The 11810-nt window shown below is 51.8% G+C and overlaps 1 protein-coding gene across 1 annotated transcript in view; it reads right to left on the reverse strand.

Moving 5' to 3' along the window:
- Positions 1–215: 215 nt before the first annotated feature.
- Positions 216–11810, reverse strand: part of Rasgrf1 (Ras protein-specific guanine nucleotide-releasing factor 1) — an 84538-nt gene continuing 72943 nt past the window's right edge. The window contains exons 23-27 of the mRNA XM_013011956.1: positions 10971–11168; positions 9140–9219; positions 3667–3784; positions 3056–3124; positions 216–427 (exon numbers count right to left, since the gene is read on the reverse strand). Of these exons, the coding sequence (XP_012867410.1) occupies positions 335–427; positions 3056–3124; positions 3667–3784; positions 9140–9219; positions 10971–11168 (558 nt within the window). The 3' untranslated portion in view covers positions 216–334. The remainder of the gene's footprint in view (positions 428–3055; positions 3125–3666; positions 3785–9139; positions 9220–10970; positions 11169–11810) is intronic.

The raw sequence follows: 11810 nt of genomic DNA on the forward strand, positions 1-11810 counted from the left end.
CAGGGAGGGCTAGGGAGAGGTGAGGTTGGCGGGCGCGAGGACTGTGTCTTCTCTTCTGGGTGGGGTGACGGGGCGGGGGCTGGGAGGGGATTGGGGGGGCAGCAGTTTGAAGAGCAGGCGCTGCAGGAGGGGGGCTGGGGAGGGGGCGGGGAAGGTTTTTCTTGGGTGGGGGTGGCGGGCAGAAGTTCCTATTCCAGCTCTGCAGGAATCTAAGGAGCAGGATAGAATGAAGTCTTGAAGAAGCAGAGACTTGGAGGCGAGCCCGAGACACCGGAGGACGAGTATGTACAGCGCAGAGCAGCGAGCAAGTGTTCTTGAGCGGCCTCGCGCAGCCTCAGGTCGGGAGCTTGGGTTCCAGGCGGAGAGAAGATTCGTACAGACTTTCTTCATCCAAGACCACTGACTGGTCCAGCAAATACTGGGTTACCTGAAGAAAGAAAACAACCAGCCTGGATCTGGGGGCTCATGCCCGTTACCCTGGCCATTTGGGAGGCTGAGAGTGGAGGATCGTGGTTGAAAGCCAGTTTGGACAGGAAAGTTGATGTGACTCTTTAAAATTAGTTCCTTTCTGTGCTGGTACTATGGCCTGAGTTCAAGCTGTCCCTTCTCAAGATTAGCCTTCTACCACTTGTGGTTAATTAGAGATAAGAATTTCTTGGACTTTCTTTCTTCTTCTTCTTTTTTGGCTACTCCTGGGCCTTGAACTCAGGGCGTGGGCATTGTCACTGAGCTTCTTTTGCTCTACCACTTGAGCCCCAGCACCACTTCTGGCTTTTTCTGTGTATGTGGTACTGAGGAATGGAACCCAGGGCTTTATACATGCTAGGCAAGCACTCTACCACTAAGCCACATTCCCAGCCCTCTTGGACTTTCTTATCCAGGCTGGCTTTGAATCTTGAACTTCAAAACTCAGCCTCCTGAGTAGCTAAAATTACAGGTGTGAACCACCAGGGCCTTCCTCTGTGTGTTTTATCTCCAATCAACCAGCCAAAAGCCAGAAGTAGAGCTGTGGCTTAAGTGGTAAAGCACCAGTCTGGAATATAAAAGCCAAGTGTGAGAATGACTCCCTAGTCTTGAACCCCAGGACAGGCACAAAACATAAACGCCAAAAATAAGGCCGGTGGCTCACGCCTGTAATCCTAGCTACATAGGAGGCTGAGATCTGAGGATCATCGTGGTTTAAAGCCTGCTGGGGCAGGAAAGTCCATGAGACTTATCTCCAATTAATAATGAGAAAACTGGAAGTGGTGCTGTGGCTCAAGTGGTAGAGTGCTTGCCTTGAGCTGAGGGACAGCGTCCAAGCCCAGAGTTCAAGCGTCATGACCTACAAAAAAACAAAACAGAACAACCAAAAACAAGATCCCAAAGATGTGGTAATAGTAAATTAGTTTTTGGGAAACGAATTTGGTGCTATTGGGGTTTGAACTCAAGGTCTTGTACACTGCTAATCAAGTTCGCCACCATTTAAGCTAAATCCTTTCTTAGGACTGCTTTTTTTTTTTTTTGTCAGTCGTGGGGCTTGAACTCTGGGCTTGGGCGCTGTCCCTCAGCTCTTCAGCTCAAGGCGAGTGCTCTACCACTTGAGCTACAGCGCCACTTCCGGTTTTCTGGTGGTTTATTGGAGATAGAGTCTCACAGTCTCTCCTGCCCGGGCTGGCTTTGAACCGCGATCCTCAGATCTCAGCCTCCTGAGTAGCTAGGATTACAGGCGTGAGCCACCGGCGCCCGGCTAGGACTGCTTATTTAACATTGTCTTTCTGTGTGTGCATTGGTGGGTATTGAACTCAGGGCCTCATGCATACCAGACAAGTGCTCTACCACTGAGCTACATCCTCAGTATTTTTTTTTGTTGTTGTTTTTAGTAGTGGGGCCTGAACTCTGGGCCTGGGCGCTGTCACTCAGCTCTTCAGCTCAAGGCTAGCGCTCTACCACTTGAGCCACAGCGCCACTTCCAGCTTTTTCTGCTTATGTGGTGCTGAGGAATCGAACCCAGGGCCTCATGCATGCAAGGCAAGCACTCTACCACTGAGCCACCTTCCCCGCCCTTCAGTATTTTCTAAGAAGCAGTATTAAATTACACAGGGTAAAAATTACCCTTAACTGCTATTTCTTTGATCATGTAATGAAGTGTTTGGGGCTATGTACTGAAAGAATTAGAAAGAGCAACTGTTGAATGTAAATGGTGGATGATTCACGATTCTTTCAATGTGTCCAAGTGTTTGAAAACACTGGGCCTTGGAGTGCGGAGCTTCTTGGCCCACAGAGAGGAAGTGCGAAGAGAGGGCGTCTAGGGGGCCTACAGTAGGGCCCTACACTGTAGTCAAAGTTAGGGAGGAAAGTCAGGCAGCCCCAGCCTGGACGACCAGGTCCTCCCTTCTTACCTCACTCTGGGCTTTCAAGCTCTGTGCTGAGTTCCAGTCCATTCACCAAAGATCAGAGCTCAAATCATGCATCAGAAAGGAAATGTGTCCTGCCCCCACATCCCTGAACAACCCCCCCCCACCCAATTTCTTTTTGGCGCCTGTGTCTCACACCTGGAGAAGATGAATCCAAAAGACTCTTTAATGAACCAGCAAAAAGCCAGAAGTGGAGGAGTGGCTCAAGTGGTAGAGCACCAGTTTTGAGTTGTGTGGGGGGTGAGGGAGAGAAAAAAACTAAGGGAGAATTCAGGGCCTGGAGTTCAAGCCCCAGTATGGCACACACAGGAGAGGTATTTCTTTCTTATTTGTGTGAATCTTCTGATAGGTGCTAGAGAAAAATCAAGCAAACCTATTCCTTTATTTATGCATTTATTTTGGTGCTGGTCCTGGGATTTGAGCTCAGGGCCTTTCCTTGTTTTTGGTATTTGCTCTAGGTTGGCATTCTACCTCTTGAGCCACAGCTCCACTTCCAACATAGCTCTGATTTGAAGGGTCAGGTTATTTCTGATCTACTCTTTGCAGGGAGCAAAGCTGGGAGCTGGGCTAGGCCACGAGGCTTCAGGAAGGGGACCTGGGCTGGTATGGAAGCTAAGGACTAAGGGCAGAAGTTCTCCTGACACCCTGGGGCCACTTACCTTGGCCTGGTGCTCTATTTTGTATGCAGTTTGCTGGAACTGGCGAATCTCCCGGATGATGTGGGATATCTGTAGAAGAGAGGAGCGAGACTCCAGCTTTCTCCGGGCTACCCATGGCGCCGAGGGACGGGGCACGGGCAGGAAGCCCGGCTTACCAAGCCTCCCCAGGCCAGTTTCGCCAAAGCACAACCCACCCAACACTGCCAACATGAAAGGCATCTGGGGGCTGCTGTGTGCTTGTCAGGACAGTACTGGACAAGACGAATAGAAATAACACTTTTTGGTGTCAGTACAAGGGCTCGAACTCAGGGCCGTGGGCGCTGTTCCGTTAGCATCTTAGCTCAAGGCTGGTGCTCTATCGCTCTAGCCACAGCTCCACTTGCAGATTTTTGCTGGTTCATTGGAGAGGAGAGTCTTAAAGGATTTTCCTGCCTGGGCTGCCTTTGCATCTCGACCCTCAGATCTCAGCCTCCTGAGCAGCTAGGATGACAGGCGTGAGTCCCGGCTGGGAGGGTTCTGACGGGCAGAGCCGGCCTCTGGCTGCAAGGGCCTGGGGAGGTGGCATCTGGGTCTGCATGCCACCTGCCCTGCCCGGCTCCGGACAAACTCACCATCCTCATCTTGGAGAAGTTGACCAGGCCGTCCTCGGTATAGTTGGGTGTCCCCTCCTCGATGAAGGCCAGGTCGGTGAGGTACATGCCCAGGTAAGGGACGCAGGGTGGGTCACAACTTGGAAACAAATGCATTCACAAAGGTTTTGCCCTTGGTCAAAGGAGCACTTTGGGAAGAGCAAGTGTCCCCACCCCTCGCCCCTGCATGCAGGTCTGGGTGGTCTCCAAGGCCAGGAGGGTCTTGTGTCCCAGGGACTTAGATACCAGTCCTAGAAGGGTGGGCCGGGCTGGGGTGCCCCATCTTCTGGGGGCCGTGGGGTCTTGCACAAGCTGGGGTGACCCCATCAACCTTGCCTGAATGGCCTCCTGTTGTCCCTGTCCGTTGCCTGTGCCCTGGGGCTCTGTCTCTCTGCAGTGACTAGAGCCTTGTCTTCGGTGACTGCCACCGGCCGGCCTGGGAGGCGCGTGGATTGGGGACCAGAGCAGGAGGCGTTGGTCCTTGTCATTTGCACATGCTGCGCCTCTCTGCTGGGTAGCTACCGGCTGGGCTCCTGTCCCTGCAAGCTTTACTGGCTCTCCAGGAGGGCTTGGAGATGAGGGTTCTTTTAGCTTCTCCAGGGTTCTCTGAAGCCTCTTGTCCTCTCAGCACCCATGGGGGGCCAGGCAGGTGACCCTCCGTCCTGACTCATCTCCCTTGCCCCACTTGGATGACCCAGCCAGGCTGGGGAAGGTGAGGCAGGGAGGGTGGTAGTTCCTCATGGGTTTGCTGTGTGACCTTAGGCCAGCCCTTTCCCTCTCTGGTTCTCAGGCTTCCATAGATAACATAGTATGGGATGCCAGCAAGGCCAATTTTAGGCCATCTACAAGCTGATTTTAAGTGCTAGGTGAAGAGCCATGCTGAATAGCATCCATGTATTTGGTAAGGAAGGGGAGATACCACTTCTTCTCCCCAAGCATCAAAAAGTCTTGCATGTGCTGGGCCCTGGTGGCTCATACCTGTAATCCTAGCTACTCAAGAGGCTGAGATCTAAGGATCTAGCTTCAAAACCAGCCCGGGCAGGAAAATCTGTGAGACAATTTTATTCATTTAACTACCTGAAAGCTGGAAGTGGAGCTGTGGTTCAAAAGGTAGAGTACCCGTCTTGAGCGAAAAAGTTAAGGGACAGCACTCAGGTTCTGAGTTCAAGCCTTAGGACTAGTGCATGCTTGTGCATGTGTGCACGTGTGTGCGTGTGCACATGCATGCATGAACAAACAAGCCCCCCTAACACAAACAAATGAGAAAACCATTGTAGTGATGCTCTGGTCAATTGACTTCATCCACTTCTCTTTTTAAAACAATAAATCAATAGGTCTCAATATTACCTTAGAGTGAGCATCAATATTGAAACAGAATTTAATAGCACTTTTTTTTTTTGGTCGGTCGTGGGGCTTGAACTCTGGGCTTGGGCACTGTCCCTGTGCTCTTCAGCTCAAGGCGAGTGCTCTACCACTTGAGCCACAGTGCCACTTCTGGTTTTCTAGTGGTTTATTGGAGATAAGAGACTTTCCTGCCCAGGCTGGCTTTGAACCGTGATCCTCAATCTCAGCCTCCTAAATTTACAGGATTACAGGTGTGAGCCACCAGCGCCTGGCTTACACTGGTTTGTTTATCCCATACTTTTTCTTTTCTTTTTTCTTTTGCCAGTCCTGGGGCTTGATCAGGGCCTGGGCACTGTCTCTGAGCTTCTTTTGCTCAAAGCTAGCTCTACTACCTGAGTCACAGTGACACTTCTGGCTTTTTCTGTGTATGTGGTACTGAGGAATTGAACCCAGGGCTTCATGCATGTTAGGCAAGCATTCTACCACTGAGCCACATTCCCAGCCCAATTGGAGGTAATAGTCGTTTTGAGTTGTCTGCTTGGATACCTTCAAACTGTGACCCCCCTGACCTCAGCCTCCTGAGTAGCTGGGGTTATAGGCATGATCCCCAGTGCCTGGCAAGCAGCTGGGCAGTGCGATGAAGATGTAAAATTGTTGTTAGGAAAACAGAGGACAGATGACTTTCTTCTAATTTTTTTCTTTCTTAGTTTTTTTTTTTCCGGTTGTGGGGCTTCAACTCTGGGCCTGGGCGCTGTCCCTCAGCTCTTCAGCTCAAGGCTAGCGCTCTACCAGTGGCTAGCACCACTTCTAGCCTTTTCTGCTTATGTGGTGCTGAGGAATTGAACCCAGGGCCTCATGCATGCAAGGCAAACATTCTACCACTGAGCCACCTTCCCAGCCCCTCTTTCTTAAGTTTTTAAGTAAAAAAAGGTTTTCTGGCAGCACCAGAGTTTACTCTCAGGGCCTTTTGTTTGCTAACACTCCTGGCACTTTATTTATTTGGTTGTGGGCCTTGAACTTGGGCCTGGGCACTGTTCCTGAGCTCCTTTTTGTTCAAGGCTAGCACTCTACCACTTGGGCCACAGCGCCAATTCTGGTTTTCTGGTGGTTCATTGGAGATAAGAGTCTTGTGGACTTTTCCTGCCTGACAATCCTCAGATCTCAGTCTCCTGAGTAGCTGGGATGACAGGCGTGAGCCACCAGTGCCTGGCTTACTCCTGGCACTTTCTGCTTGCTGTTTATTTTTCTTCAGGTAGAGTCTTGAGTTTTCACCCAGGTGGGCTTGGACTGCAATTCTCCTACCTATGTCTTCCCATGTAGCTTGTTCTACCACACGTTGCTTTTGATTGAGATGGAGTCATGATAACTTTGGGCCAGGCTGGCCTTGAACTGAGATCTTCCAGATCTCCCTCCTCAAATAGCTGGGATTACAAGAATGAGCTACAGTGCCCAGCTCTGGACCACGATCCTCCCAATCAAGTTACTGGGATTACAGGTGTAAACCGTGTCGCCCAGTTTTAATAAAAAGGCAGATGGTTAAGGGTGGCAGCGCTCAGAGCTGTCTTAGGGAGGGTCCTGCATGGCCTGAGGCTGAAGTTCTCCTACCTTGGAAGGCACAGATCAAATTAAAACAGAGCAGTATTGGGTTGGGAGTGTGGCTTAGTGGTGGAGTGCCTGCCTAGCATGCATGAAGCCCTGGGTTAGATTCCTCAGTACCACACACACAGAAAAAGGCAGAAGTGGCCCTGTGGCTTAATTGGAGAGTGCTAGCCTTGAGCAAATGCAGCTCAGAGACAGAGCCCAGGCCCTGAGTTCAAGCCTGAGGACTGGAACAACAACAACAACAAAAAGAACAGTATCAAAGAGCAGGAAGTGTGGGCAGTACTAAGGCTTGGGTCCAGGGCTTGTAGATTTCGGTGCTAGTGCTTGAACTCAGGACCTCACACTCTCCCCAGTCTGCCTTTTCTACTCAAGGCTGGTGCTCTACCACTTTAGCCACACCTCCAATTCCAGCTTTTTTCTCCCCTTGGTTAACTGGAGATAAGTCTCACCTACTTTCTCCCAGGCTGGCTTTGAACCATGCTCCTCAGATCTCAGCATCCAAAGTAGCTGAGATTACAGGCGTGAGCTATGGCGCCTGACTGTGGGGACAGGTTTTTTTAGGGACAGGTTCCAGAAGACGCCCAGGCCACAGAGAGAAGGCCCAAGGCTGTTCCTGCAGGGCTCAGCACGGGGCTCCGTGTCGGGGTGGGCTGTGGGCAGCATGTGACTGTCACCTAGCTTCTCCTGGCCCTGTCCCTGGTCAGGATGAAGCTGGGCACCGAGGGGCTCACTGCCCCTTTCTCTATGCGGCCACACCTGGCTGGTGTGAAGCGCTCAGCTCCCAGCCGCCCGGGCTGCTCCTGCCACAGGCTGCGGGGAGGGCGATGAAGGAGGCACTTACACAGCCCCGGGACAGTCGGGAGGGGACTCGGACAGAATGGACCACGGAGGCCGTGAGGTGCAGTGGTGGCTGTGCGGTGGAGGAGGGTGACCCAGCGCCCGGCAGGGCTGGGCAGGCAGTTGGTGTGTGCGGTGTGGAGGGGGTCCCCACAAGCGCAGTCCACGGGGGCTCCGGGGAGCCCGGGCGGAGGGGGCGGCCGGGAGGTACAGATGGGTAACAGACTCTGAGGACACAAACAAAATGGCGATGGTCAGGCGATGGCACGCGGACTGCGGGATGGAGGATGGGGGCGGGGGATGGAGGATGGGGGGGCAGGAAGGTGGGAGGGAGGGAGCGTGCGAGGCTGGCTGGGTCCGGGTGGGCAGGGCGTCACGGCCACGGTCAGGGGCTGCCCGGCCTCAGCGGGGTGTCCCGTGGCCGTGAGGTCTCTGGAGGAAGTGGGGAGGAGTCAGCACCCCAGGGGTCCCCCCGGGAGTCTTGAGGTCAAGGGAAGAGCCTGTCAGGCAAGGAGAGATCTGCTGATGGATTCCTTGTGGGGCCTGGCTTCTTGGCAGGGTGACCACCAAGTTCTCATGGCTGCTCTGCCTCCTGGGCCACCCAAGGCAGACACAACTTCCCTGGCCTGGGCATGTCTGGGCTCTAACCATGGCAGCCACAGGACATTGGCACAGCCACTACTTTTGTCTGGAGGAAGAAGATGTGAAGAGGGTGGCGGCCTCTGGGGCGGGACAATGTCTAGAGAATGTCTTGACAGTCACCTGTCGCAAGAGGCCGACAGCCTCCTGTGGGGAGGGGCTGGGGGCCACAGGACAGCCCTCCCTCTGAACAATTCACGAGCAAGCCAGGAGGGGGAGAGACCCACCCTACAGGCAGTGCAGGGGTAACTGTGCAGCGGCCAGGAAAGCCAGCATGGTGCTGCTGAACTCTCTCCCTTCCTCCCTTCCTTCCTAGGGCTCTAGAATTGGAGGCAGGGCCTTGGGCTAACTGGGTAAGGGGCTCTATGACCCGAGCCATATCCCAGGCCTTTTGCTTTTAGATTTTTTTTTCTCATATAGAGTCTTGAGTGTTCACTGCCTGGGTTGGCCTTTGGACTTCAGCCATCCTCTCTTGGCTTCCTGAGTAGCTGGGATCACAGGCATGAGCCACCATGCCTGAACCCATTCCAAATATAAAAAAGGAGGAGAAGGAGGAAGGAAGAAGGAAAAGAAGGAGAGGAGGAAGAAGGGGCGGAGGGAGAGGAAGAGGGAGAGGAAGAAGAAGGGGGGAGGGGGAGGAGGGGGAAGAGGAGGGAGAGGAGGAAGAGGAAAGGAAAAGATAAAGAAGAAGAGGGAGAGGAGGAAGGAGAAAAGGGGGAGGGGGAGAGGGAGGGGAAAGAAGGTGCATTTGAGAGTTGAATGAGTCAGCCCCACAGCTGTGCTGCTATGGGGGACTCTAGTACCCCTTCTGTGGTCCCTGTCCCCCAGGAAGGCCACCAAACACTTCAATTTCCCTGGTAGATGGTGGAGGGCAAGGTTCACCTGCCTTTGTTGTCTGGGAAGGGTAGAGGGTCTTGTAGGCAGACAATGAGACAGACAGGCAGACAGACAGACAGACCTCCCGTGGTGTCCAGGCATGGCAGGGTGGGGGGTGAGTATTAAGCATGGCATTGACAAAAATGACCAAACTTACTTTTTCAGGGCTTCTCTGAGATTCTTAAATCTGCCCTCCGAGGAGACAAGCTTTTGGAGCTTATCAATCAAAGCTTTTGTCTGGAAGGAAGAGAGGCATCGAGTGACACATGGCAGCCAGGCCAGGAGGGGCTCAGGGACCACTGGGCCACACAGTTCCTGACCACTGAGCATGCTTAGGGAGCAGGCCTGGCTCTGACGCACTGACACACACACACACACACACACACACACACACACTGTGGTGTGCTACAGCTTTCAAAACACAGACCAGTGGCTGAGGAGGGTGTGGGGACTCCAAGGAGACTGAATTCAGATCAAGGAACAACCGCTGACCTTCTCAGATGAGAAGACTTCCCTGCGCCAGGAAACCCCACCCAAAGTTAGGAATAAAGAACAAGAATGAAGCCAGGCACTGTGGCTCAGGTCTGTCATCCTAACTACTTAGGAGGCTGAGATCTGAGGAACCAGCCTGGGCAGCAAAGTCCATGAGATTCTTATCTCCAATGACCTACTCAGGAGAAGCTGGAAGTGGTCCAGTAGAGCACTAGCTTTGAGCACAGAGAGGTTCATGGACAGCGCCCAGGCCCTGAGTTCAAGCCCCAGGACTGACAAAAAAAAGAAAAAGTAAAAGAATGAAGCAGAGAACCATGGCTCATGCATGAAATTCTAGCTACTCAAGAGGCTGAGATCTGAGGATTGAGGTTCAAAGCTGGTCAGGGCAGGACAAATTTATAGATTCTTCAATTAACCAGCAAAGAGACCGAAGTGACTCAAATCCAGCCCAGACAGGAACACTTGTGAGTCTATATTTCCAATTAATCACCCAAAAGCCCCAAAATTGGAGCTGTGGCTCAATGGGTAGAGCACCAGCCTTGTACAGAAATGCCAGAAGCATCACCCAGGCCCTGAGTTCAACCCCTAAGATGGGCACAGAAAAGAAAAAACTGGAGCCTCAATGTGCCCAACAAGGCCTCCAGACCTATTCTGTATCCCTTAATTTTACAAGCTTATATTCAAGATGGCCAACAAGGACCAACAGACCAGAGGCCAGAGGCCTGGTGGAGTCATAGAAGGCCCCGGAGCTACAACCTCAGCTATCTGGCAGATCTAGCGGGAAGCCACCATGCTTTGTCCTAACTCAGGACATGTTGGGACCAATATTCATGGTTTCATATTTCTGTGTGCATGCGTGTGTCCTGTGGCTTGAACTCAGGGCCTGGGTGTTGCCCCTACGAGTTTTTGCTCAAGGCTGGCATTCTACCACTTGAGCCATAACTCCATTTCTGGCTTTCTTGGTGGTTCACTGGAGATAAGTCTCATGGACTTTCCTGCACAGGCTTGCTTTGAACCGTAAGACTACAGGCGTGAGCCATCAGACCCAGTTCCCATTTTCCACTTTCAACATTACTTTTTTAGTGTATATTGATATGGGGGCTTGAATTCGGGGTCTTGAGCTCTTTGCTTGGCTTTTTTGCTCAATTATGGTACTTTACCACCATCCACTTGCAGCTTTTTGCTAGTTAGCTGGAGATGAATCTCATGGACTTTCTTGCCCAGGCTGGCTTGGAACTATGATCCTCAGATCTTAGCCTTCTGAGTGGCTGGGAGATGCTTGTGTCTGACTTGCTTAATTATTATTAATTATTTAAGTAGGGATTAAAGTCCCTGCTCCATCTGAGGGCCTGATGTCTGGTCTCAGTGGGTATAGAACTGTGGACCCTCAGCTGGTCCTTGGACCTTCTGCTGGCGGCCAGAGGCCAGCCCTTGGGTCTCCCTGTCCCAACCCCCGCCTTGCTTCAGGAAGCAGCAACGTCAGCCTCCTGCCGCACCTGCTTGGAGACTTTGAGCCACGTCTTCTTGAGCCGGAAAACGGCACTGCGGTTCATGGAGGAGGTGATCTCCAGCACGGCGTTATAGTTGTGCAAGCAGCGACAGATGTCAGCCACAGCCACCCACTTCTCGATGGTGTTCACCCTGGCCGTGATGTCTTCGCTGCGGACGATTTCGGATGCGATCAAGTTACTGATCTTTAAGCCAATGCAACAGGACAGCAAAGAAAAGAAAAAAAAAAAAAAGGAAGAGGAATAAGTATCTTGAAAAATGATCATTCATTCATTCACTGCTAACACAACTGCCATGTTGAAAATCCTTAAAAAATGAGTATTCAAGTATTCAATATGTAAAAAAAGTTATAAATTAATAATAACTAAGGGGAAAAATGCAATGCAGAAGATTTGGCTAGGTGCCAGTGGCTCACGCCTGTAATCCTAGCTACTCAGGAGGCTGAGATCTGAAGGTGGGATTTCAAAGCCAGCCCAGGCAGGGAAGTCTGTGAGACTATTATCTCCAATTAACCACCAAAAGGCCAAAAGTGGAGCTGTGGCTCAAGTGGTAGAGCTCCAGCCTTGAGTAAAAGCCAAGAGCACAAGGCCCTGAGTTTAAGCCCCAGTACTGGCATATACGAAAAGTGAATAAGCAAATAAAGTGAATAAGCAAATAAAAATGAAAGAGATTATTATTTGAAAAATATAGGCTTTAAAAGGATATTTATTTATTTATTTATTTTTGGGGGGGTCCGGTCGTGGGGCCTGAACTCTGGGCCTGGGCACTGTCCCTCAGCTCTTCAGCTCAAGGCTAACACTCTACCACTTGAGCCACAGCGCCACTTC

The sequence above is a fragment of the Dipodomys ordii genome, unplaced genomic scaffold, assembly GCF_000151885.1.
Source record: "Dipodomys ordii isolate 6190 unplaced genomic scaffold, Dord_2.0 Scaffold15, whole genome shotgun sequence".
Taxonomy (NCBI): Eukaryota; Metazoa; Chordata; class Mammalia; order Rodentia; family Heteromyidae; genus Dipodomys; species Dipodomys ordii.